The following is a 27,793-nucleotide window of genomic DNA, read 5'->3' on the forward strand; positions in this document are numbered from 1 at the left end:
CTGGACATGTTTTCATTCCTTTCAAATAAGTAACTAAGAGAATTTCTAGTTCATACGTTGTGTGAAAACTGAACATTGTAAAAAATTACAAGGTTATTTTCTGATGTAATCGGCCCATTTTACACTCCCACTAGCACCCAATATGAACTCCAGCCTCATTCCCTCAGCACGTCACAATGACATCATCTGTTAGAAAGGCATTCTTAGCCGGGTGGCAGTGGCGCATGCCTTTAATTCCAGCACTCAGGAGGCAGAGCCAGGCAAATCTCTGAGTTCGAGACCAGCCTGGTCTAGAGAGGGAGATCTAGGACAGGAACCAAAACTACACAGAGAAACCCTGTCTCAAAAAAACAAAACAAACAAACGAAAAACAAAAAACAAAAGGCATGTTTAGTCTTCCTAATTTTTTTTGGTTTCATCTGCTGTTCTTGAGAAATTATACTCAAGTTTGAAAGCCTTTCCTGAATAAATGTCAAATTTCTGAGAGTGGAATTACTCATCTTGGTGTCAAACATAGGCACCGAATCATTTAATATGAAGTTTGTTGATAGCACTGGTTTTTCTAAGTTTCAATTTTGTAATCATGCATCGAAACTGGATTTTTAGCAAAAGTCTACTTTCATCTATGAGGATGATAACATGCATCTTGCCTCTGTTTTGTTATGTGTTACATGCATTCTGTTTTGAGTTACATTAACAGTTGAATGCTAAAGAAGTTTTGCATTCCCCATGTACATAATACTTGGTCATAAATAAATAATTCTTATATATGGTTGAGTATGAGTTATCAATACTTTGTTAAAGATTTTATTTCTACGTTCACGAAATCTTAATTGTTCCTGTGAAGTATCTGAGTTAGGTTTATCTCTCAATACTGACTTTATCAAATAAATTGGGAAGTATAAATAGTCACTCTGTTTTCTGAAATTGAGAAAATAGGTTTATTTCTTCTTTGAGAGATTTATAGAATTATGACTCTTATTACCCAGACAAGTTGTTGACTTTGTGTGAAGTTTTAAAATAAAACACCTAATGTTTTAATTAGCCACAGGGTTCACCAGATTTCGTTTGTTTCACCTTTGACCAGATGGCAACTTTTAGCTGTCAATGAATTTGCTCACTTCATTTAAATTGTCAAGTTCATCAGTAAAAAGTTGTTTGTAAATGCCACTGATATTCTAGCGTCTCTAGTGCATGTACGGGTCGCATGCTTCTGTTTCAAGACATTTGTTTGGTATTTGTGTATCTTAATAAACCAGACTGACTGGGGAGAGATTTATCCATTAGAATGATCTTCTACAAGAACTGACTTTGCTTTTATTGGTTTCTTTATTTCCTCTGTTTGTTATTATGGATTCCCACTTTAATCTATATGAAATTCTAGGCTCAATTCTTTTTGTTTGTTTGTTTATTTACTTATTTTGCTTCACTGGGGAAGGCGTGTACAGTAACTTAAGCTTTATTCTTTCTTTTCTTCCTTCATCATTCAGTGTTTCCATCTCAGCCCTAATTTAGCTTCATCAATCCTTTGTTTCATAATCCCTTAAAAATGTATGGGAATACAGCCGGGCGGTGGTGGCGCACGCCTTTAATCCCAGCACTCGGGAGGCAGAGCCAGGCGGATCGCTGTGAGTTCGAGGCCAGCCTGGGCTACCAAGTGAGCTCCAGGAAAGGCGCAAAGCTACACAGAGAAACCCTGTCTCGAAAAACCAAAAAAAAAAAAAAAAAAAAAAAAAAAAAAAAAAATGTATGGGAATACTTCAGGCTTTTGCGTTGTATGAATTAATGAGCTTTATTATGACATTTTATGCCTAGAATCACAGTCGCCCTCCACTGCCCTCCTTCCCCCCCCCCCCCCCCCCCCCCCCCCCCCCGTCACCTTCCCAGACAGCTCCCAGTCCCTTCCACTTTCATGTCCTTTTCTGAATACAAGACAAAGCTTGTGACATATGTCTTCCTTCCTGGGTCTAGACTTTTCATTTAACATGGTCATCTCTCACTTCTTGCCTTCAGTAAGACATCATAATATCTTCAACTGCTGATAATAGTACTTCAGGTAGTACTGTAGCTCTCCACAGAAGCCATACGGATCGTGGCATCTCCATTTTCTCCCTCCATCCCCAGAGTGACTGTCACATGCAGGTTACTTCTGATGTTGTTGTTATTAACAGCAAGTATTTCAGTATTTAAAGAGGAGAAGAAATGTCTTCTATACAGGCCTTCATTTTGGCTTCCAATGTTCCTCATTTATGTGCTTTCCAATTTCCATCTGACACCATAATCCCTGTGCTAAGGAAAGGACTTAGAGCGTGATTGAGAAGGGGGCTCAGCAGGAGTGAGAGGGACAGGAAGGAGCAAGGGGTGGGTGAATGTGATCAAAATACATACGTGTATGTGTGAAAATGGCACAATGAAACCTACTGTCAAGTATGTATGTTGAAGAACATGGAAGAAAGAAATCCCTATGACATTTTGGTCTCACAGCTGTGCCTGCAATAGATTCAGATTTTGTTTCTCTAAAAATTATTTTGCCTTCCTTTTTTTAAAGGTGTTTCCAACAAGTGAAAAATTATGGGCAGGTTTTCTTTTCAGTAGATTTGTTCCATGATTTGTGTATTTTCTGATATAATAATATCTTCAGTATTTTCCCCTCATCTTTAATATTCATTGTGCTTATGTGTATATGCATGTGTGTGTGTGTTCAGATCACACGTGTATGAGAAGTTCTCAGAATTCTCATGTCTTGATTTTCTTTAATTAACTTTGGAAATTTCTTTATTTATTATCTCTTAAATATTTCTTATTCCCTCTAATACTGCTTTTCTTCTCGAACTCTTTTAAAAAAATTTTTTCTTATTTTTGAGATTATGATTACATCATCTTCCCTTTCCTTCTTCAAAACCCTTCCATATGGCCCTCCTTGCTCTTTTTCAAGTTCATGGCCTCTTCTTTCATTAATTGTAGTTACAAGCATGTGTGTGTGTGTGTGTGTGTGTGTGTGTGTGTGTGTGTGTGTGTGTGTGTGTTTGTATACATATACATAGTTGTATGCACACACACACATAATTTGTAGTTGGCATTTTCTCTGGGCTGCCAATCAGCTCCCAAATAAAGACACAGAGACTTCTTATATTATGAATCCTCGGCCTTAGCTTAGACTTGTCCCACTAGCTCTTTTAACTTAATTTAACCTGTTTCTATTCATCTACCTTTTGCCTCAGGGCTGTTGACCTTTCTTTCATTCTGTGTGTCCTACTTTCCTGCTTCCTCCGTGTCTGGCTAGTCCCTGGTGTCTCCATGCTGTTTCTTCTTCTTTCTTTCCCAAGATCTGAATTCCTCCTCCTACTTACTCTCTCTGCCTGCAAGTTCTGCCTATACCTCCTCCTCCACTATTGGCCATTCAGCTTTTGATTAGATCAATCAGGTGCCTTAGGTAGGCAAGCAACACATTTTTATATAATTAAACAAATGTAACATATATTTACATAGTTAAATAAATATTCTGATTCTGCAACACAGAGAGAGAGAGAGAGAGAGAGAGAGAGAGAGAGAGAGAGAGAGAGAGAGAGAGAGAGAGAGAGAGAGAGAGAGAGAGAGAGAGAGAGAGAGCGCACAGTTGTATTCCTAAATATAACCTGTTAGTCCATATAGTGTTACTTGTAGGTATGTTTTCAGGGCTGACTGTTTGGTATTGAACAACCAGTTGGTGTGCTTTCCCTGGAAAAGACTCTCCCACACTTGGCATTCTTTGGTTGCCTGTAGCTCCTCGTATAGGTTTGAGCCTGCATGGTCTTTACCCCCATCTACTTCAGCCTGTCTGTTGTTGTCCTTGTTCTGCTCAGGTTTAGGCGGTCATGCTGGTGATGTTCTATGGGTGTCTCTCTGACATTAGTAGGAAATACTCTCACAAGCTTTCTGCCTCTTTTCCACAATGTTCTCTGAACCTTAGGTGCAGGAGTTGTGTTGTACATGCATCAGTTGGGATTGGCTCAACAATTCTGCATTTTGATTGGTTGTGGCTCTTCTGGGACTCTTATTTCTTAGATGTTAGACCGTTTGACATCCTTTAGCCCATGATGCTGTGATATTTTCCTATTCAGTTTCTTTTTGTTGTTCATTTTTTATAATTTCTATTGCTCAATTTCTTGGCTGTGCTCAGTGTTTTCATAGAACACAGAGGAATAATTCATCTGTAGTACAGTACATTAAAATCTTACTACATTGCCACATATCTCCATTGTGCTAATGAAATTCCCCAACGTGTTCCTGTGAGTTATTTATTTTTCCTATTGTTTGTAACATAATGATAATGATTATTTTCAAAGTCTTTGTCAAATCCTTGCAATATCTGAATCATCTATAGTTCTTGTGATTGCTTTATCTATTATTGTTTTGTTTTGTTTTTTTGTTTTTCGAGACAGGGTTTCTATGTGTAGCTTTGCGCCTTTCCTGGAGCTCACTTGGTAGCCCAGGCTGGCCTCGAACTCACAGAGATCCGCCTGGCTCTGCCTCCCGAGTGCTGGGATTAAAGGCGTGCGCCACCACCGCCCGGCCTTGCTAACTTCTATACACCTTAGGCTTATGCATTTCACAAATGCTGTCATGCTGAAGTCTCTTTTATGTCCCGGCCGCAGGTTACACTTTGAACCATTTGAACAGACACAAGAGACAGCAAGTCTGGCACCGTGGGCAGATGGGAGATTAACACAGCAAAGATTGCCAGAATTGTTTCTTAAGCACAGCAATGGTGTTCTTCGCCAATACTTGTTAGCCAGGCTCATCTTGCCCACCTGGCAGATATGCTTTTCCTAATAAGAGGACAGGGCACTTAATGGCAACCTGGGACTTAATTATGACTGGACCCTGTGCGGACCCCTTGAGCTGCCCCTTGGAGGTACGGTCTTTGCTGTGCGGGATGGGCCTAATAGCAGGTTGGAGTCAGGGCTGTCTCCTTTCGTTATGAGAATGGAGACCAGCTGGAGGTCATTTTGGTGAACTAATGGTAGGCAGCATCCTGCCATTGTAAATTTTGCTTCTCTCTAACAAGCCTGGCTAAGACACTACTCATCTCTGGGGTATTTTGGAGGCAGGGGTCTCTTAGCCAAATTTTACTTTGTCTGATATAAAGGATTAGGCAAAACTATTAGCCAGTCCTTTATGGCATCTGTTCCTTTGGTTGCAGTTTCTTCTACGCTCGTTCTTCTGGAACTGTCCCCCTTGATTTCTGAGGTAAGATCTCTCAATGGCCTGGAACTCACCAAGTAGGCTTGGCTGGCTAGCTACTGTCACCTTCCCAGCACTGGGGTTCCAATGACATGCCGCCATGCCTGGCTTTTTAAAAGCCTGGGTTTGGGGGACAAATGCAGGGCCTCAAGCTCACACAGCAGGCACTCTGCTAGTGACGTCATCCCTCTGGCCCCGGCTTCATTTTAAGGATAGTGACTGTAGCTGAAATGTATTGAGAGTTCTCCAGGATGGTGCCATACTCTGTGGATCATACTTATTCACCGGTTAATGTCCCCTCACTGGAACAAATCTCCAAGACAACTGATAAAGAGCAAAGATTGATTTCAACCCATGACTTTGGATGTTTGACACCAAAACTGATAGGCTCCATTGGCTGGGCAACACAGCAAGGCTCAAGCCATTCAGCACTCAGAATGAAAGGTAAGGCTAAGCCTGGGGTCCCACAATACCCCACGAGGGGAAACACACAGTACCATACAGCAGCCTAAAACTGTTCATCTAGATCTGTTACTGTTTCTACCACCTTCCAGTAACGCCACAGCAGACTAAGAAAGCACCACCTGGTCCTTCACAGACCATTCCAGATGGTGAAAGAAAAGTCCTGGAAAGAAGCTGTGTGTGCCAAGGCTGTGTGTGACAGGCTGACTCAAACATCCGAGAGTGTGGCAGGGTTGAAGTGTCGCTGAAAGGACCCAGCAGCTGCCACAACAGGCTGCCAGTCTTCTCTCAGTGACCAGGCCTCAATTTCAGTTTCCTGAGACTCGAACAAGCACTTTCTGGGAGGACCGTGAACAAAAGTCATAGTCCTTGCAGTAGCTCCCTTTCTGCCCTTACTCTGACTGCTCAAGGTTCAGTCAATTGTTTACTGTCTGGGACCTCACCCTCACCAACTTAGAGCTACGTGCATGGGTCAATGTGAACTTGTGAGGCCAGCCAGCCTCCATGGCAGCTCAAGGACAGAGCCTGGGCCACTGAGTCAGCCCCTACAGTCAGTACGTGCAAGGCCAGTCAGTCTCCATGGCAGCTCAAGGACAAAGCCTGGGACTTGTCCAGGCCTGCCTAAAAATGGTAACTGTAACCCCCAACCAGTAAATTCAGAGGTTACATACCCTCACTCAGTCATACGATGCAAAGGCTTGTACTACCCTGCTTGCGGTTTTTCCCTTTAAAAACCCCTCACCCTGGGCTGGAGAGATGGCTCAGTGGTTAAGAGCACTGGCTGCACTTCCAGAGGTCCCGAGTTCAATTCCCAGCAACCACATGGTGGCTCACAACCATCTGTAATGAGATATGACATGCAGGCAGAACACTGTATACATAATAAGTAAGTAAGTAAGTAAATCTATCTTTAAAAAAAAAAACCTCACCCTGAAAGCTCAGGGCCATCCTCCTCCACCCGCTGTGTCGGAGTGTTGGACACAGATCAAGCTTGGGCTCGCTTGTTATCAATAAACCCCTGTGTGTTTCGCATTGGATGTCGGCTCTGTGGTGGTCTTGCTTGAGGGTCTCTCGACAGAAGCACAACATTGCCGTTTCAAAGCCTAATTTACAGTGTGTCATGAGGACCTCTAGCCAACCAAATAGCTGTTCCTTGACCATTGTGGGTCAGCCCAAGTCATAAACAGATAAAAAGTTCTGGAATGTGCTAGCAAAGCCCTATTCCTCACCCATGGAAGGCTAAGAATGCTGTCAAGTGACGACTGAGGCCTGTCTGCCTGGCTGTGGCCTGCTTCTCTGCAGCCCGCCGATGTATTTTCAGTGTCCTTGACTTGTGGCTCTCTTTGTTCTGATACTGTAAAACCTGGAGGAACTCCTTCCATGTAGGAACCTGCAACCCGGGCCACCTAACTCCATGTCACTCATTCTGGTCACTCATATTTGGCTCTAGAATAAACTCTTAACTTCCCTTTGAGGTGGAAGCTGTGTTTCTGTGACAACCAGATTCAAACTCTGACAGGATAGACAGTTCCTTCCAGTGGTCCTTTTATCTGTCCCCCATCGTACAGATAAAGAAACTAAAGTGAACAGCAGATGAATAAGAAATCCTTGTTCCCACAGTTAGTTAGGAACTCGGTTTGTCTGATCCCAAGACTGTGCCTCACCCACAGTGCATGACTGCCTCCTGGCAGGGGCGGAAGCTGTTTTGTTCTCACTGCTTCCACGTCTGGACACAGCTTGGTGCCAGGCACAGGAGTGTCCAGTCCGTGGTTGGCATTGTATGCAGCAAGATGCCAGACGTGACCTTTGCTGTGTTGGTTGTCAGCTTCTCTGCTGCGGAGGGGAGGAAAACGCCAGAGCAAAATCCATCCGCCTAAGGGTCATCCGTCCAGCTGCCTTGGACAGGCATGGTGCGGATTCAAAGATGGCCTTCAATGCAAACAGAAGAAAACAGCTCTGACCTGAGCGACCTGAAGGAGGAATATGAAGTCCAGGAAGAAGGAAATGAAGATTTTTATTCTGGGAAATATTTAATCTAATGTCATCAAGATGTGCCCCGAAGCCGGCTGCTGTAAACAACGCCACGGTTTCAACTACTAACCAGCATGCTTTGCGAGGAGACGCGATACTGACTGGTGTGTGCTGCTGTGGTTTAAGGACTCCAGAGTGCGTGCTTCAGAGCGGGTTATCTACCTGCTGTGCAACCTCCAGGAATGCCGAGAGGGCAGAAATCCCGAGCAAACTCCAGCAGAACTAGATTATCTAGAGTGTAGATAATACATAAGGAGTTACAGAACGGCTCGCTGTTTCTGTTTAAGTTAGGAAAGACAAAGACCTGTGACAGAAACGGTTCAAAGTATGCGGCACGCAAACCTGCGAAAATAATTTTACTGAGTTTTTATTCCAAAGCAAATGTGAGTGGATTAACATGTGGTTTGTTTTAAGAGTACCTAATCATGAAGTTATCTCTATGTGAATGGTTAAAATCTATAAGGACTATTCTTTGAGGCTTCCCTTGCATTTGTGAGCTTAAGAGGAGAGAGATCAGAACTCTCTGGTTGAAGTTGTTAAATTTAACAATCCAGTGTTTTCTTCAGGGCCGTATTTCCTACTGCAGAACAAAAGCAAGTCATAACTGAAGAAAAATGAGATGGATGTTCTGAGAGACAGGATAACGATAACAAGGATGAACACTTACATGGAGACCTGCCATGTACGAAGCAGGGTTCTTAGGTCTGTGTATTATGATTGCTTGGTGCTCGTGAGGAAACCTGGGAAGCTAATCATCCTTTATTGACAGGGAACCGGAGGCATCTGGAGGCTGTAGTTCTTCGGTCTCAGTATGTAGGAGGTGAAGGTACGATTGGACCGAGGTCTGTTAGGGATGGCATTGCATGCTTGTCTACCTCACTGCCTCACACCAGAGAGCGGAAGTCATGCTGAAGGTGAACAGATTTCAGGTTGAGTTCCCAGGTGCACTTGTGACCTTTTCTTCAAGTGTTCACTCCTTCCTAAGGTTTCTGTGAGCCAAACATTTTGTCCTTTCCATAAACTTATTACTGCTGGGTTTTTATAACCTGGGAACAACTTAACTAACCCAGAAACTGAGTCCCAGAAATGGCATGACTCCCTGGCATCCATCATATAGGGAGCACAATGAGTGGGGTGGGTGGGAGCTGCCAGGAGTTCACTGTGAGCATCACCACACTTAGCACCATCTCTTAGGATCCCGAACCCCATGCCTAGTCAGGGTCTAAATCTAGGAAATGTGGTAGAAAAAAAAAGAAAGAAAGAAAGAAAAAGAAAAAGAAAGGACTAAAAGTTTTCCAGATGGGGGCTTGAGAGACAGCTCAGTGGTTAGGAGGACCAGTTACTTTCCCAGAGGACCTGGTTTTTTATTCCAGCACCCACATGGTGGCTCACAACTATCTGTTAACTACAACTTACAGGGATCTGAAAAAAAAAATTTTTTTTTTCTTAACCTCCCAGGGGCTGTCAGAAAAGTCTATAGGGTGGAAAGTTCACATCTGAACATTGCTTCACGGGCTTTCTTACTAGGCTGCTGCCCATGACATGCAACTTTGCTGAACAGAGGCAGAGTAGGAACATGGATACAGAAAACACGAGAATGCAAACACTGTAGCACAAGGCCATTTAATAAATAGATGTCAGTCACTCATTCCCAACCCTCCCTCCTTGCACTGTCTCTGAGTATATAAAGGTGATGCTTCCCTGCTTAAAGTACAGTTGTCAGAATGTCTTCTAAGAGCATTCTCTCAGTCAGCTTTCATGGTAGGTAAACCAGGTCTCTTTCCCCCAATCACAGTTCTGGTCCAGGAGGAAAAGGCGGGTCCCCAGACGACCTGAGAGTCTTTCTGAATTGTTAGGAAATGCAAAGCTGTTCAAATGAAACTTATAAACATATGACCAGGATATAGAGATTGATCTAGCTCCCATACCTAGAGACCTGTGACTGCAGACCTCTATCTCACCCCGGCTCCCAGCAAATGACCCTGGTCCACCCCCGCCACCTTACAGCAGCTGTGCACCATGAGGATGAAAGACCCTAGATCCATCTCGGAGAAATGACTGCAGTAGGTCCTAACTTGTGCTGGACAGATGTGAATTAGAGGCAGATAGAGCCAGCAGCCAGAGCTCGCCAGCAGTCAGGGTATCACTTTCTGATCTTCCGACTTGCGCTCACTCATTCAGCTAAAACAGAAGCCCACGGGTCAGGCCAGAACAGGGACTTTGAACAACATCTTCCCTTTATCAGCATGACCTCTTTACTTCACTTTGCCTTGACTGACTCAGTCCCCTGTTTTGACTACACGCCCATCCCTTGCTCTGATGGACGTTCTGCCCCCGCAGCCCTGCTCTTACCTGGGTGAGAGTCCTCCATAGTGCTTACTTCATCTTTAGCAGCTCTCGGTTTCACAATGCATGTCTCAGATTTTAAAATGGTAACTTATGTGAGCACTTATGCTTTTCCATTCCTCTGACTACTGGCAACCCAGTCTTAACCCTGTTTTTATTGCCCATTTGGCAATCGCATCTATAATAATGGCTTCCTCCAGAAGCTCTGTTGGCTAATTAGCAGAAGCTGTCTGGCTTGCTCTTCACGCCCTGGTTTTCTGCAGCGCCCCTCAGTCTTTCGCCCCGCCTCCTCTTGAAGCTCTTCTCTCCCAGTCGGCATGTAGGTTATCAGTCTCTTCCCTCCTTACCCTTCCCTGGTCTGGTGTTTTAATTCCAGTCTTTGACATATTTTCAACCTGTCGCCCTTCTGGTAATCTCCATGTAGATAGTGTAATTACTTTTAATAGCTTTCGGTTTCACGAACCCTATAAATACTTGGCCCACGTTGCCAAGCTGCACAATCAAACCTTACTGAGATCCAAAGGACAAAGGTGACACCAGAGAAGCCACCATGGACACCGCAGGAAAGGTGAGTGTGGCGCTTCGTGATGCACCATGTCACCCTCACTGCCACGAGCAGTGTGTGTTTACAAGAAATTTAGATTTTGTGTTCTCTGATCGGATTATTAACAAATTTCAATGACAGGAGTACTCAAAGTTTCCCAAGATGTGGAAAGTCTCCCACCACTGCCTAGAGGATGAATTTCTGACAAGTTTTCGAGGGATAATTTGCTAATCCTGCAGCAAAAGCTTTAAAATTTGCCTCCCATTTCATCTGAAAGCATATGAGACTGACATGCTCTTTGCTGTGCTACAGGGGCACCTCAGACTGGAAATGACCCCAGTGAAAGAGTCCTGTGTGTTCTCACAAGCAGGTTAGCAGGGTCACGGTAAAGGTCGTGCATGGAAACCACATGTGTGGAGTCATAGGAAGGTGCAGTTACAACGCATTAGTCAGTGAGCCTTAAGTGGTCAGTAAAGATCACCGGAAAATTACTATCGTGTTACAGGGAACGTCAAGCCGCGACCCAGTCTGCTCGCTGTGGTCAGATGAACACACAGTGCATGCACAGAACATCGACGGAAGAACTTGCTCTACATCGTTAGCAGTGGCGGGAGCTGGGCCTCCCTGCTTCTTCCCCTTACATTTGTCTGTGTCACTTAGTATTTTGTGTTATCTGTATATTGCTTTTTTTTCCCTAAAAGCTGTTTTTGACAAAAGTTTTGAGTGAGACTGAAATTATTCTAATTATGTTGTTCACAGACAGAAGTATTGTCTATCCCTGTAGTTGAAAGTTCTTGGGAGCCATGGCCTTTCTCTTTGGAAGATAAAAACCTATATTATCTCTTCCACTGGAGTCTAAATTTCTTGAAGACACAACAGATTTACTCTACTTACAATTACCAATGCAGAAATCATACCTATAAATGGAACACATTTGAAATTATACAAACTAGAATCACGGGGTACTAAATCTGAAAGTTAGGCCAGTCCACTCATTGAGGAAGGAGCTGTTGCAAGAATTCACAGAAAGATACTCAAGGCAATAGAAAGAGCCTCTAAAGAGAAGCCTGGAAAACAAGAATTTGGTTGTGTAGCGAGAGTGCTAATGTAAGTAGGAAAGGTTGAAACAAACAGTATCCAGGCTGCCCTGGGGCAGCTCATTTAGACTGTAGCTTTGCATTATACAAAGAAACAATCTTCAAATAAATATGAGTGAAGTGTTTAAAAATCAAACTGAAAAAAATTTCAAAGAGAGGATAAGAAACATTTATTTCTATATGGAAGATTTTCAGACTATGGAAATGGAATAAGTTACAAAGGAAAAGACTTTTATAAACAAACATCACAAAACACATGAATCATTTCATATAAAATTGATATAAAAATAGCAGAGGAAAAACTTGTGAGACGAGCTGACAGACAACAAGTTACTCTTTTGATGTTTAAAGAACTCATTTGCATTTAGCAAAAGGCACAAGATGCGGATAGGTGTGTAAATACATGAGCAAGTCTTCTACAGCTCATGGCGAATACCCACACTGCTGCACTGAAAACATACCCATGAAGGTAGTGGGCTGTTCCTGCCTGGGCAATGTCTTGTTTAATGATTCAGTCAATGCTAAGTAAAATGGAACAAATGATAGCAAAGACAATTTATTATTCTGGGGAGTGAGCCAAGTGATTAAATCTTTCTGTAAAGAGATTTGGAAAACAGCTTAGCCCTAACAATGACTCTATCCTCCCCAAGAAAGTTTCACTTAAGGTAAGAAACCAACCAAGAAAAAATTATGAACAAATGTGTTCATCATAATACCCTTTGTAAGAGGAAAAGCAATGGGAACACTCCTATAGCTAGGTAATTATAAAGAAAATTAGGATATACCCAAATAAAGTGGTCATTTCCAATGTGACTATGAAGTTCTTCAAAGTCAAGAGAAACGCTTATAAACATGTCAGCAGTAATGGTTCAATAACTAGTGACTGGTTTAGGAAGAAGAAGAGAGGAAGAGGAAGAACAAGAAGAAGAGAGAAGGAAAAAGAAGGCAAAGTTCCTCATATGGAATAATCTTAACTATTTTAAAACTATTGAGATTTTGTAAGTAAAAAGTATTTTTGAAAGATTGCAAGAAAATTTACTAAATTCTTGGTAGTTTATGCTTGGAATACAGATGACTTGGTTGTATTTATTTATTTTTTGCTTTTTCCCTATGGTTTTTTGTACTTTTACAAATAATAGCAAGTATGATATAAAAAAGAAAGCTTATTGGTAAATGCCATTTTATTTTGTGCCTGTTAGACAATCACATGCCGAGCAGCCATTGCCTGGGCAGAAAAGTCTCGCCTTTCAATTGAAGAAGTGCAAGTTGAGCCACCCAAACCTGGAGAAGTTCGCATTAGGGTAAGTTTAAGTCAGCCAGCCATTCCTTCTGAAGACAAAAGAAAATAATACTGCACTTCAAAAAATAAGTATAGGGCTGGAGAGGTGGCTCAGCAGTTAGGATGGCTGCTCTTCCAGAGGACCCAGGTTCTGTTCCCAGCACCCACATGGTGACTCACAGCCATGTGCAACTCCAGTTCCAAGGGATCCAGTGCACTCTCTGGCCTCCACAGGCACTATATGCACCTGGCACACAGGCCAAACACATACACACATAAAATAAAAATAAATCCTTTTTAAAAATGGAAGTAGGCATAGACATGCGCAAATGAAATCAGCATGTGTCTGCATTTTGCTCTCCTCACTTTTCTTAGTAAAAGAAAAAGATTTTAAACTGATTCATTAATATTAACAAATACATTAGTGAATATTTAGAGGTAGTTGTTTGATTGAGACAAAAATCTCAATATGTAGCTGAGGTTGTCCTCAAACTCATGACCCTCCTGCCTCAGCCTCCTGAGTGCTGAGACTATGAATTCAAGATTGGGGATATATTTGACTAGGATCTAACAGCCTGTGGTATTGGTATTCTGTCACCATGGCTAGATACCCAAGATAATAAACTTAGAAAGAGAAAGAGTTCATTCTGGGTTGCAGTGTGAGAGCATTTGGCCCAGGATCTCCTGATCCCCATCATTTCTAACCTGTGTGGTGAGAAACACCTCACTGCAGAAGAGCTCCACTGAGCGACCACGCATGTCACAGCCAGAGAGCAAAGGAACAGTTTTCTTCACAGCACTCTCCCAGTGACCCCACGGCCCCCAGGTAGGCCTCCCTGCCTAGAAGTCTTGGCACTTCCCCGAGTGCCTGCAGCCGGGCCCTAACCACTTGGGCCACCAGGCCAATATGTTTATCCACATTGTAATATACGTTGAATTCACCCGTTTAAGTTTACCTGAGAAGTTCAACACTAGATCCACTGAGCACAACAACTACAAAAAGCTACACAGATCTAGCCCATAACAGCTAACCAAAGTAGGAGAAGATTTGAGATGGGGGGATGGGTACAAGAGGAACAGAAAAAAATAAAAGAGCTGGCAAGATGCCAGGAGTGGGGGGAGTCAAAGAAGAGGCCGGCAAGAAGGCTGAGTGAGCACTCACTGCTCACCCCGAGGACCTGAGGTCTGTCCCCAGCACCCAAGTTTAGTGGCTCATCGCCGCCGCTTGTAGCTCCCGTTCCAGGGGACTCCACTGTGTCTTTCGGGCTTCGCAGGCAGCTGCGTTCACATGTGCGTATCCCCACACAGATACACATGCATACACATAACTAAAACTAAAAGTGAAGATTTTATAAGTCTAAAAAAATAAAATAAAAAATGTGGTGGCAAAAGGAGAATTAGAAAAGGACAGATGAGGAATGAAGGAAAACCGGAAAAATACGGAGCTCGCACTCGGAAAGTTAGCAACATGGCGTCCAATGCTGTGCCGAGAGTTTGAGAACAAGATGGAAAGTGACCGAAGTGTGGCAGAGGACGGAGCTCAACCATTGCTGTGGCCGAAGAATACTCTTTGGAAACAATGTTGTTCCCTTCCTTCTCCCTTGCCCAGAGAGCTGTCACTGATGGTTTTGTGCTGGGCCACCGTCTGCAATGCTTCCTAGCTGATTGGCCACTGCTCAGTCTGCTGTACAGATGGTAACCTAGGTCAGACGTGCAGACTGCCCCACCCAGCTGGAGACTGCAGAGGCAAGGAAGAAGCATTATCACATTGACCCTTGATAAATCTAAGTTAGAGACTTTGCCCACTGGGGTGGTTGAGTCCCTACCCTCCTAGCTTATTCTATGAACCATGGCCACAGACAATCACATATTCTATTTTGCTATACATAACAAACTAGTAGGGACGTGTGTGTGTGTGTGTGTGTGTGTGTGTGTGTGTGTGTGAGAGAGAGAGAGAGAGAGAGAGAGAGAGAGAGAGAGAGAGAGAGAGAGAGAGAGAGAGGGAGAGAATATGTGCTTTTATATAAAGCATATCTAGCCTTTGGTAGCATTTTGAAGCCATTTTAACACAGTGAGTACCCAAAACATAGGTATTTCTCTGGCACACTTTTTCACCCACCTGCTGCATTCAGACATGCCCCTCTCTGGTGTTCTAGCCACCTCTTCTGCCACAGATGATGGAAACACATCTACAGCCTTTCCGTGTTCTTCTAGGATCCAGAATACAAAGGCTCTTGTGTATGTGATGTTTCATTTGGAAGATCTAATGTAGACAGGTTGGGCCATCCACAGGCAAGAAATCTTAAGTAATTATCTAAGACGTTTTCAAACTTCCCAATAACAGTTAAGTCTTGCAATATTAGTTTATTTAGCTTAACCTTATTTTTCAATATTATCTCCTCTCTGTCTCTCTCTCTCTACTAGCCCTGTCTGGCCTAGAACTCTCTATGTAGACTAGGCTGGCCTTGAGCTCATAGAGATCTGCCTGCTTTTGCCTCCCAAATGCTAAAGATATTCTGGCTATCTTAGAACTCATTATATAGACCAAGCTGACCTCTAATTCACAGAGCTCTGCCTGCCTCTGTCTCCCAAGTGCTGAGATTAAAGATGTATTGTAATCGGACATTTCCTGTCCCAACCACCCAGTCCCAAATAACTGACTCAGAGGCTAAATATGAATTATAAATGCTCTGCGGATAGCTCAGGCTTGTTGCTAACTAGCTCTTACACTTCACCCATAGTCCTTATTTACTCTCTGCCATGTGACAGCACCTTTATTAGCACAGCATGTTCATCTCCTGTTCCCTCTGCATCTGGCTGGCAACTCCTCTCTCTGCCCTTCTCCTTCCCATCATCCTTAGTTTGGTCGCCCCACCTTTACTTCCTGACCAGCTACTGGCCAGTCAGCATTTTATTAAACCAACTCGAGTGACAAATCTTTACAGTGTACAAGAGGATTATTCCACAGGTATATGTGCCACCATGCCCAGCCTTAAAGAAAAATTTCAATGTACAGGTTTTAAATTTTGAAAATTGATTTACCCAAAGCATTGAACTTCACAATATTGGACCTAAAAGTTTGTGTTTCTTGATAGTGATGCTATTATTAATATTTCCAAAAAATGAAAACAAAACCATTTTGTTTCTAAATTCTTTGTTGCATAGGTCATGTAGACTAGATTTTAAAAGAAAAAAATTTTATGCAGTCTGAACATGAAGCTATGTGATATTGGATAAGTAGTTCTAAGTCTCTGGGCCTCCCTTCCCATACCTAAATTGGTAGGGAGACCTTCTGTGTTTTTCTTGTCAAATGCAATGAAGGAAGCAATAATAAAACAGCAGGGGGCAGTCTAGAGATGCAGCTTACTGGGAGAAAGGGCCATGGTCAGGCCTGAAGGTTAGGGGTGGGGGGGGGGTGTTAGATAAAAACAATGCAATGTATGGAGATGGAAACATGGAGACTTGTGGAGGCCCACAGAGGTTTCCTAGTGAGATCTGAGCTTGCTTTACCCAGCAGGGCTGCATTAAGGGATGGCTTGACCACGTGTATGGTTACCAGGTGATTGGAAGGGTCTGCACTTGGCCGTGCTAGGGGGAGGTCTTTTGCCCTGCCCTTTGGCATTCCTATAAAAAAAATAAAATAAAAAAAAATAAAAAATAAAAAAAAAAACATTAGAAGAGACAGAGGGGCCGATGGATATTGATCCAGCCCCCCCCCTCCCCCCCCGCCGCCAAACCTATCCTATGTTTCTGTCTGTCTCTTCTCCACACTCTCTTTCTACCAAATATTTCTTATCCTGCTCTTCTCAAGAGTACCCTGGAGAAAAAGTGGGAGCTGGCCTCCCACAGAGACTTAAAGAGGAGAGGCTTCTCTTTAAAGACTGAAGAGAAACTTCATCAAAAGTGAAAATGAGAGAGCTAGGAAGAGACAAGAGAAACCCTTAAGAGGGATGGATGGTAAGGAGCCCCGAGAGGCCTCATAGAGGGCAGTGTACTCCCCAAGCAAGTGCCCCCGAGAAGGCTCGGCGCCAATCCCCAGAAAAACAAAGGGAAAATCTGACTTGTGTAAGTTTTGGGGTGAGGGGGTTGTTGGGAAGTTTTATAGCACATGATTTGGTTCAACATGGCGAACATCACAGAGACATGGAAGGACCGTGTTCTCTACACAGGGCTGTCAAGTCGCAGCACAGACTGCCTCTTACCCCTGTAACAGCAAGAACCACACAGAGGCTCAGCAGGGTGTCCTCCAGCAGCAGGGTCTGCCTTTTCAATGGGATCTCTCTTTTACAGGTAGGTTTTTGTTCTAACACATGAGTGTTTTATTAGAGATCAAGTGAGATAATTCATAACAAACAAAACAAAACTGAACACTCAGTCTCAAAAGAGGGAGAAAAAACAATCATAAACCAGTTGTCTTTTGGTAACTTAATTTCTATACAGATGTTATCTTCAGGGATCTGCGGTTCTGATGACCATGTGCTGAAAGGGGAACTCTCAGTGAAATTTCCTTTAATTCCGGGTCATGAAGGAGCAGGAATTGTGGAGAGTGTTGGCGATGGAGTTTGCTCCGTGAAACAAGGTAGAAAATGGGAAACAAAATGTATTGGGAGCAGCATGCCAGGGAACTCCTGATCTGAAGAGGAGGTACTCTGCTCTGTTAGCATATTCAGCAGAAAAACAAGTTGGGTTTGCCTCTAGATTCTTCTAGCTAAGGACTTGTCACGTTATCAAATGAAGCCAGTAATCCAAAGATCGCTGTCACTTCTTTTCTGACAAATGCAGGGTGTGGAGAACCAGTTCCTGAGCCAGCCAGATAAAGGTTGATATAAGAGCAGAGAACCTCTGATCTTGTCAAAAGGGCCTTAGGCTTAAGAACTGCTGATGTTTTGATCCCGAGAATGTTTTAGAATGATGCCCATTCCAAAGTTGGAGTGTTTGACAAATGAATGGATGTTTTAATCAGCTAGAATGTACTGCTTGAAAGTTACATGGCAGGATGATAGTTACATTTCAATGAATCTTCCCCAGTTGCATCTGAAAGGATCTTGACATGGTTATTCTTAGCATGCCTAAAAAATGATCACAGTGAATTAGCAATCACTCCTAGATGATGTTAATTCAGAAACCCCATAGTTAGGGACAGCTGCATAAAGAGACTTAGGAAAGTACATAGTAAGGCCATTCATGGCCATCGTTAGTGCATTCACAAAGTGTACAGCAATTGTGAGATGCCTACTGTGGATCAAGGAAGAGACACAGGAGTAGAGAGCTGACGATGCATCTCCCAGAATGTAGTATAAATAAGAGTTTACAGGCTAGCTCCTCTTTAGCCAGAAAGATTCTACTGGGGATTTTGTGGGAGACGATAATGAGCATTTGAAGGAAAAGAATAGTTAGAACTTCTCTGGATTTGAGATCTAGTATCTAGAAAATTTTAGAGTCAGTAAAGGTAAAATACGCTTTATCTAAACTTAAAGAGATTTTAAAATGTCATCTTAAGGAATTTTCCTATACAATCAACATTTGTAAGGGCCAACACAAAGAGAACACTGTAGACCCTGGCAGAGTCTGCCCGAGTCTGTGACTCCTGCAGAGGTCAGCCTTCTCCCAAGTCCCTCTCCGTCTGTCGCTCTAACCCCAGGGCATGAGCTGATCCGAGACCCAACATCATCAAGATCCTCTCCAGAACTCTTTCCAGTAATTCTTCCACAAAGAAAGTGGAAGAGAAAGAACTTTTTTCCCTCTGAGGTGGACACAGCTTAGAATCCATCAACAGCAAACCAGTGCCAGAGGCTTGTGGGACCAGTGACGGTGTGGGAATGGGTGTGGGAGTGGGCCTCTCAAACTCCCAAGAGAGCGCTGGCATTGCTGGGCTACCACTGCCTATAACCAGCAAGGGATTACAGTTTTGTTTTCATTTGTTTGTTTATTTTTCGAGACAGGATTTCTTTGTGTGTAGCCTTGGCTGTCCTAGAACTAGTTCTGTAGACCAGGCTGGCCTCAAACTCACAGGCTGCCTCTGCTGGGATTAAAAGTGTGTGCTACCACTGCCCAGCAAGGGATTACATTTTTTAAATGGAAAACAGAAGAATCACACTAGATGACTTTACGATTCCTTCTTGGTTCTATTGCTCTATTTTCCGAGTCAGGAAAGGCAGCCCTATAACTCTGCCATGCAGGCAATGTCTCCTCATCTTTATCAAAATAGTAACGATCTGAAACCAGGAAAAAAGTCATGTGCTGTAACTGGAGTGTTACACTAGCTGCTATCGGCTGTCCATGGCCTGTTTTAAGAGAGTCAGTAAGATTCTATCATTTTTTTTATTCCATGAATATTTCAGATTTATTGATTTATCTCCCCCTCCCTTACAGGAGACAAAGTTCTCACACTCATTATTCCACAGTGTAGAGAATGTGATGCCTGCTTGCACTCCCAAGGAAACTTCTGTGACAAGCAAGAGTGAGTAGATTTGATCCTTGCCCTTTTTATCCAATTGCTCACATTGTATGTGCCTAATGGTAACCACATCTCTTTTCAACTTCTATGCCTGTGCCTGTACGTGGGTGTCTGTCTACATCACTGTGGGACAGTGTTCTTCCATGTTCCGGGGTGATGCTGGACGGGACCTGTAGATTTTCCTGCCGAGGACAGAAGATTTATCATTCCTTCCGCACAAGCACGTTCACTGAGTACACTGTTGTGCCCGAGATTGCAGTGGTAAAAATTGATGATGATGCTCCTATGGATAAAGTCTGTCTCATAAGCTGTGGCGTTCCTACAGGCTATGGGGCTGCTGTTAACTCAGCCAAGGTGAGCAAGGTATTTGTTGTTAGGTCGCGAAGCACCCCGAAATGGGATTGCTGATGGCAGTCTCCTAAAAAACGATGACCTGGGTCTAACCCAGGCTAGATTCTTACTGGGTAAACAGAAGGATTCTTATCCAGTAAACAGAAACCTAAACTTGGTATCCCTCAGAAACCTCTTAGTGTGGGTTTCTGTTCATCGGGAAAACAACTACCCCACCCCCAACAGCAAAGTGTATCTAGTTCCTGATTAACCTGTATCAGTTCAAAAGTCTCCAGGCTAACTCCCAGCTTTCCTGGCCCCCACCCACCTCCCACGCTTACTTGATGGGTGAAACTCAAACTCATTTTTCCCAGCAAGCCGTTGTTCTTAACTCTCCTGCCCAGGCAGCAATTTGTCCCCCAACAAACTTCTTTCTACCCACAGTGGTCTAATTCCGTGGTGTGACTGTACCTCACTTACATTTGTGTGTTATCCGTATATCGTGGTGGGGAGGGATATCAAAACTAGTTGCAAATGATCAAAGTGTTGTATACATAGTTTCAAAAAGCTCACTAGTCTTTTTTAACTCACTGGTTTATTTTCTTAACTGCCTGTGTCCAGCTTTGAAAATTAATAAAAAGCATGCTGTATGAATCTGCAGGTCACCCCTGGCTCCACCTGTGTGGTGTTTGGACTCGGAGGGGTCGGCTCAGCCGTGGTCATGGGCTGCAAAGCCTCTGGTGCTTCTAGAATCATCGGGGTTGACATCAATGAGCAGAAGTTTCCCCGGGCAAGAGCCTTGGGCGTCACTGATTGTCTCAACCCTAACAAGCTCAAGAAACCCGTCCAGGAGGTGGTGATGGAAATGACTGGTGTGGGTGCTGACTTTGCCTTTGAGGCCATCGGAAAGGTTGAGACCATGGTGTGTTTACTGGGCACAGTGAGGGGGGAAGCCTCAAATGCATAATCATGAGCACTTCTGGAAATATGGCTTTTGGCCTGTGTGCCCCTAATGAAAAATGGAATATAAATTCACTCTACAGCCGTATTTTCTGAACAAAGGCAATATGCATGAAGAGATATAAAGTTATGGTACACGAAATTGAGATATGCAAAGAGCTGTGAGATCAGTAATTTACTTTTCTCAACTCTAATTGTTTACACCTAAATAAGAAAATTATCGGATTCACATGTATTTATCTGTGTTCTCTAACAGAACTAGACCTCCGTGTGTCAAGTTCTATGGCTACAGGAACTAATGACCCAGCTGGCATCCTCCTGGGTCATACAGTTTAGAGAAGAGGATGTATATACTCATTACATTGAAATGTGTGTCTAATTCCTTGGTCGAAGGCTGAAGGATATTAGTGTAGGGGTGTAGGTAACAGAAAAGAGGCAAATAAGGTCAAATTTGAGGGGAAAGGAAAGGGAACAGAGTTAAGACAAAATAGATGAGAAAAATGTGTGCCCGTGAATCACTGGAAAATGCGGTTTTTTAAATGAAACTTGCCCAGTTACATCTGTATTTATTACGCTCTGTTCTGTTTAGGAGAAATCAACTGAGCAGTGAAGCAGAGCCAGTGAAGTTAGACAAACACAGTGTGCGGCCTTTACGGCAGTGAAGGGTTTTATCAAACATACCGTTTGTTCTTGTCTGCCGGCGTGGTGATCAGGGAGCGGGTTTTCAGGATGATAAATCAGTCAGTCAATACTTAGAACAACCCTATGAGGAAACGGAGCCAACAAGGCAGTTAAAGTGCTTGCGTGAGTCACACAGGTTGCAGAGTCTGCACTTTTTACTCCTACACTGAACTGACTCTCTGAGGAGATAGATGCCCATGACCCTCCCCCCGTCTCAAAGCTGAATTTGAAGTTGCATCTACCCAAGAGAAGGTGACATCTCAGGGTATGCAGGATTCTTCCCCCGTGGGGTACCTGGTATTAATGCATGGGGTGTGCCTGTGGCTGTCGCTGTCGTTCTCAGGTCGCTGCTTGGAACTCCTGCAATAACAGCTATGGTGTCTGTCTGATCGTTGGGCTGGCCCCGGTAGATGCACAGCTATGCCTTGAGGCGGCCAAGATTTTGTCCGGAAAAACCCTGAAGGGCGTGTGTTTGGGAGGTAGGTGGATGAGTAGAAAGGTATAATCACTTAGGTCCTCCTCTTAGGGGACCAGATATCTAGAGTAAATGTGTCCAAAGGCTCCTCCAGAAATGAGAGTAACATTCTTCAAATTGCTTTTTTTTTTAAATCTGGGGGACGGTGTAGTATCATGTAGGCATGTGGATATATTCATGTGTGTGTACATGTGTACATGCATGTGTGTGGGTGTGCAAGCACGAGTATATGAGTGTGCACATGAAAGCCGGAGTTTGACATCAGGTGCTTCCTCTACCCTCTCATTTTTTGACACAGAGTTCCTCCCTACACCTGGAGCTCACCAGTTGGACTAAACTAGCTGGCCAGTGAGTTCCAGGTATCCTCCTGTCTCCACTTTCCTAGAGCTAAGACTACATGTGCATAACTGCCATTCCTGACTGTTCACCCTGGGTGCTGGGGACCTGAACTCATGGAAAGTACTTTACCCACCAAGCCTTCTCCCCAAACCACCAAGTTAATTTTAATTAGCTAAATAAAATAATGGAGCCATTGAGGATTATAATTGTCCTCCAAGGAAAAATATTCTTGCAGCAATTAGAATCATTTAATCAGCTTTGATTCTGCACTGATGGCTTCACAGTTTATTGTGCTACTTTAACAGCAATGCCCTTTCGTGTCTTAAAGGTCATTGTGTGCACTAAACTGGTATTGTTGAGCATGTGTTTCTCTCTTCCCAGAAAAAAAAAGCCCTGATTTCTGAGCAATATTGATTAGCTGATTTAAAAATTAATCCTCCTATTTCTATCCACTCATCCAGTGGTGAGTGCCCATGCCACCTCCACACACATGAGCAAAGAGGGCTCCCGTGCCCTCTCCATGCTGGTGGATGGATACAGTTTCCACACCACCTCTGTGTGTAGAGACGATTCCCCGGCATGTGAGAGAAAATCCCAGAATACGGGTTGGTGAGGTGAAAAGATTATCTTTTAACTCGGTAATATGAATATTGATCCAGATTTCATTTAAAGGATGACTAGGTAACAGAACTGTCTATAGAAGCCACACTTAACAGCAGCTGTCAGTGGCTTCTCAGGTACAAATGATTTCTCCTTCATTTTCAATGATAAATTTTCAGAGAGTATCTTACTCGTCTCTCATGACCTGCTTGATTTTTTTAACTCTTTTGATTAACTAATACTTCTTATTTTTACTACACTTACTTAATTATTATTTGTGTGTTTGGATGCGTGTGTGTGTGTGTGTTCTTGCCAGAACCGGTGCCTTACCTTGCGGGTCCTGGAGATCTAATGCAGGTTGTCAGGTCTCTATAGCAGGAGCCTTCATCAGCTGAGGCATCTCACCAGCCTGGTTGGTCTCAGGTCATGTTATTAAAAGCCATTTTGTTTTGCAGATTATAAAACCAGAGACTGTATTCCCCAAATAGTAACTGATTATCTCCAAGATAAGATTAATATAGATCCACTAGTGACTCATCAGCTGCCTTTTAACCAACTCCACAAAGCCTTGGAACTGTATCATGCAGGAAAAACGTGAGTTTTTGGTGATCCCCTATATTCTGATAACTCATGGAGGAGATGACTGCTTAGCTATTTTAAGCGGTTTTGTTTAAAGGGGGCACTTTTGGGACCTTTGGTATCTTTTATACACATCTCCATATTTCCTAATGTCATCAAGTTAGGAAAAGGCTTTACCTGCAGTCTCTCTTTGGGAAAAGCCTACTCCCTCAATTTCAGAAGGATAGTGAATTCAACATAAACAAAGAACTGTAGTTTCCACATCGGTCAATAGTGTTTATTTGTCTGATTAGAGAAATTATCTAAAACAAATGAATTTCTGGTGTCAGCAACCTTGCAAAAACTCCAAGAAACATGCTGAGACTCCCGCCAAGGGCACAAATCCTTGTGTAACAGTTTAACAGTAGAAGGTAAACCTTGGCGCATTGGAGCCAAGGGGCACCACAAAGCCAGACAATGCAACAGAGCTGCAACAGAGCCCACATGGGAGGTTTACTGGCGGGGTGGGGGCCGAAACGGGGGTACGGGTGCAGAGGCAGCCCCTGGGTGAGAGCAGAAGGAAGGGGGGGTGAAAGGGGCTTGCTCTTTATAAGGGGATATCGTGTATGCACATAGAGAGAGTGCTCTACTCTGTGGGTGAGTACTCACAGGTGGGTGGCTGCAGCAGTCAGTGTCACATCTTGGCACTGGTGCTGAGTCCTGCTAGGTGCCCGAGGGCAGGCTGGTGTAAATGCCTGAATACCAACACCTTGTCCATCTTTTCTGAATGATGGTCTACCACGTATTAGCACAACTGTAGGACTGCAGCGTTTACTCCCCCAGCACTAATTTGTTGACATGTTCTTTAAATGCTCAGAAGTTGATAGCAGACTGTTGCTATATGAGCAATTTCCTGGGAACTTATATTACACACACACACACACACACACACACACACACACACACACACACACACATCTACTTACCCCAGAAAGGGAACGGACAGTAGGCAAAAGTAATGATTACACCAGAGTCCAACTTGGATAACCGCTGAGTTTTTATTGGGGTCACTAACAGGCATGAAGGGATATTCACAGGAACAGGGATGATTCTAAAGCAACTTCATCACAGAAAAGCCCCCCTCCCCATGGGTGATGATTCAGGAAGGCTGCATCCTTGGAGCTCTCTGCATGACTCACAGGCAGCTCAACAGATCCCAGGGACCTCTCTGCAGCTGGGCTGCTCAGAATCTCCTCCTGAGCAGTTTACCACTTCTATGGCTCTGGGGAGTGGCTATATGTCTTGCAAGCTTCAGCTCTCCCAGACTGATGAAGCTCGTTTATCTCCAGACTTTCAGGAGCCTCCTTTCTCCCTTCTGGAGCAAATGTTTCAATTTGCCCTGCAATTGCCTTCCAGGACTGCTGCAAGTGTGGCAGGTTCAGTGTAGAGCAAGAAATAAACTTTGATGCATGGGCTTTTCCCGTTCCCTTTGAAGCAAGTCTTCAGTTCGTGTTCTTTCCCCAACTCTGCCTGCACATTTGCTTAATGATTTTTATATGAAAACCTTCACATTTTTGCCCTATTTTTTTCCTGGTCAAATTTCACCGGGAATGTCAACCCATTTAAGACAAGAACAAAGCTCCAGGAAAACTCATCTGAAATTTTTAAATGATTATTTTGTATGGGGGAAGGCATCTGCCAGGCAGTGGACATAGTGCAAGAAGAAAGGAACCGGAGAAAGTCATCTTTTTCTTTCTGGTCCAGATGTTAGGCAAGATGTTACAGCAGCAGGATGTTGATACGAAGCTGCACCTGAGATCCTGGGATCTTCTGTGGTTGTGCAGCCATGGGGACCTGTGCTTGAAGAGGATGCCTTCCTTCTCTGTAGGACATTGGATTCCAGACCCCACTCAGATGCCAATTGTCACTTAGATGAATTAGAGCGGAAATGAAATCAAGATGGGGACGGTTGGGCATTGAGCATCCCTAGGGTGCCACACACATCTCTGTGCCAAAGGCAGTGCTTCCTGGGCGTTTCATGATCAAATATTTTATGTTTCAGCATCCGCTGTGTTCTACTCTTCTGAGATCTCAATGCTAAAAGTGCAAGAGCACCCTGAAGGGCTTTTCGGTTTCACCTCTGGATATTCCTGAGCAGCCTGAAGGGATGATGGATACATCAGCGGCAGGAATACAATGTAGCTGGGCAATACAAAATGAAGACCCCTTGACTATACTGATAATAAAACAAGTGGGAAGGACTGGAGCTGTGCAACTCACACTGTGACCCTACAAAGAGAAATGATGGCTTCCTATTCATGATAGTATTGATCATGTCCACAAACCAACTGCCATAAGTTCATGGAAGCTGTCCCCATGTTCATATCTTCCAGATACCTTCCTATGTGCAGATTTCCCTGTATATTCCACACCACTTTCCAACCTGCTATGGAGTCGTCATTAAGAGGTCCAGGGAGCTAGACCATAACAGGTTTCTAATAGCCCTGACACAGACCAGGCCTTAGTCTCCCTTTACTAGAACTGGCTGGAACTGAGCAAGCAGTTCTTGGGAAGACCGCAACTCAGGAGCAACCAATCAGCAGGCCCCCCACAACCTTCTGCTAGCTCAGCAGGCCCCCCACAGCCTTCTGCTAGCTCAGCAGGCGCCCCACAGCCTTCTGCTAGCTAAAGATAGCTTTTCCTACCCTGCTGCTGAAAGGTCCCTAACCAGTACAGCCTCCCACCAATCAGCCCCAGACTAATCTTTCCTCCACCAATCAGCCCCAGATTAACCCATCCTCCCTGGAATTCCCCTAACCCTGCTTAAAAAAAAAGTCTGTGAGCTTTTCTGGGTGTCACCTTTTGCCACCCTAAGATGTTGGAAATTTTGATAAACACTCTTGTTGATTGCATATGTGACTGGTGGTCTTTTATGGGACTCCTCTCGGATCCTAACAGTCATCAATGAAAGGCACTCTCAGATGCAGTGAGCCATCTTCTGTCCTTCAGGGTTTGCATCAACCATTGCTATTACTCATGAAGGAGTGAGGCATGGCTCCCAGCTGCCAATTTGGGAAATTTTACAACTTACAACCCAGGGAGAAGATACAGGATCTTCTCAGAGGGACTGGGCCACATCTCTAGCACCACCCCCCCCCCATTCCTACCAAGCCTTTCCTCCTCAACAAACTCGGTGTAGTCATCTCACTTGGAGTTGAAAGACAGAAGAGAGGAAATGAGGTTTAGCTCTTCTTAGTCTCGACGTTTCCATCAGTCATACTTCCTGCTTTGGCCTTCACTCATTAGCATTCATTCAATCTTTTAGGTTTTGAAACATGAGAAAGAGTCCTCTTACCACCATTTCACAGATAAAGGGAGCTATGTATAGCGCTGCACTCTTAGTTTTCAAAACAGTGTTTAAATTGCATTGTTTTTGTATTTTTAAACTCAGTTTTAAAAATACTAAAATGTGCTTTCAAAAGAGGTATCTGAATGTGTTCCTAGTTTTGTATCTAGATTTAGGTTTTCGTCACCAATATTTGAAAAGCTGTGACAAATATGATGAAATCACAGTGGGGGAAATGTCGGTGACATAAGACAAACGTATAGAAGGTATTTATATATCCTAGAAAATGGTAATAAATACTTATTATGTAAAGAATGCTCATAAATTAATAATATATGATAATATCATGTCCCAGTGGAAAATTAACTAGGTCAGAAACAAGTATCTTGCCAAATAAAAAGTACTAAGCAATGGACTGTGAGATAGTTCAGTGGGTAAAGGAGACGGCTGGGAGGTCTAGGAGCCTGAGTTCAGTCTATGGGACCCGTGTAGAGATGGGGGGACATCTGGGTCAACCAAGTTGGCTCTGCTCCTCCATGTGCTGTGGCAGAAGCACGCACACACATTGTGACTGCTCGAACACGTGTACACAAAAATAATTGTTTTAGAAAAGAAAAAAAATACTAAATAAAGTAATGATGTCATTGTTCATATCATAGGTTGTCAAAACCCAAAACATATGGCGCTCTGCACATGTCAAATGTGGAGGAAATATGAACGCATACCATCACAATAGAGCTGTGTAGGTCAAGATGCTCATGGAACATGCCATCACACCATGACCTACCTAGTCTAAAAGTCCATGAGCTCTCAGCAGAGTAGAAACTGGTCTGGCAGTGAGCAGCTGAGAGCATTCTCTAGGAGTGGAAGAACTTACGCAAAGGCTGTGAGACAGGAGACAGCACGTCCCAACTTACTGTAGCATGCAGGGGACAAGCAGGATGGCTGTGGGTGAGATTAGAGAACTAAGGGAGACAGGATGGTCTAACGGACCTTTTTCTTCAAAGGCACTTGTATAAATACTGATTGTAACTCTTCAAATTAGAAACAGCTGAAATGTCCAGT

At 43.6% G+C, this 27,793-nt stretch overlaps 1 protein-coding gene and 1 long non-coding RNA gene across 3 annotated transcripts; one reads left to right on the forward strand and one right to left on the reverse strand.

The window, feature by feature from the left end:
- The first annotated feature begins 4,679 nt into the window (after positions 1–4,679).
- LOC102917994 (alcohol dehydrogenase 1-like) lies at positions 4,680–26,294 on the forward strand. 2 transcript variants are annotated; one of them, XM_076575050.1, is made up of 9 exons: positions 4,680–4,894; positions 12,903–13,004; positions 17,423–17,561; positions 19,355–19,442; positions 19,574–19,793; positions 20,431–20,691; positions 21,754–21,889; positions 23,280–23,418; positions 25,445–26,294. In XM_076575050.1, exons 1-9 carry the CDS (start codon positions 4,832–4,834, stop codon positions 25,467–25,469), a joined length of 1,173 nt encoding a protein of 390 aa, XP_076431165.1. In that variant the 5' UTR covers positions 4,680–4,831; the 3' UTR covers positions 25,470–26,294. The 2 variants fall into 2 exon arrangements, with proteins under 2 accessions (XP_076431165.1, XP_006970383.1); XM_006970321.4 differs by lacking the exon at positions 4,680–4,894 and adding an exon at positions 10,473–10,630.
- On the reverse strand, positions 17,190–23,293 carry LOC143273999 (uncharacterized). Its single transcript, XR_013052391.1, has 3 exons — positions 23,155–23,293; positions 21,411–21,492; positions 17,190–18,051 (listed from the first exon to the last, which is right to left on the reverse strand). It is a non-coding gene; the product is annotated as an uncharacterized LOC143273999 (long non-coding RNA).
- Positions 26,295–27,793: the final 1,499 nt, after the last annotated feature.

This window comes from Peromyscus maniculatus, chromosome 6 (genome assembly GCF_049852395.1).
Source record: "Peromyscus maniculatus bairdii isolate BWxNUB_F1_BW_parent chromosome 6, HU_Pman_BW_mat_3.1, whole genome shotgun sequence".
NCBI classification, from domain to species: domain Eukaryota; kingdom Metazoa; phylum Chordata; class Mammalia; order Rodentia; family Cricetidae; genus Peromyscus; species Peromyscus maniculatus.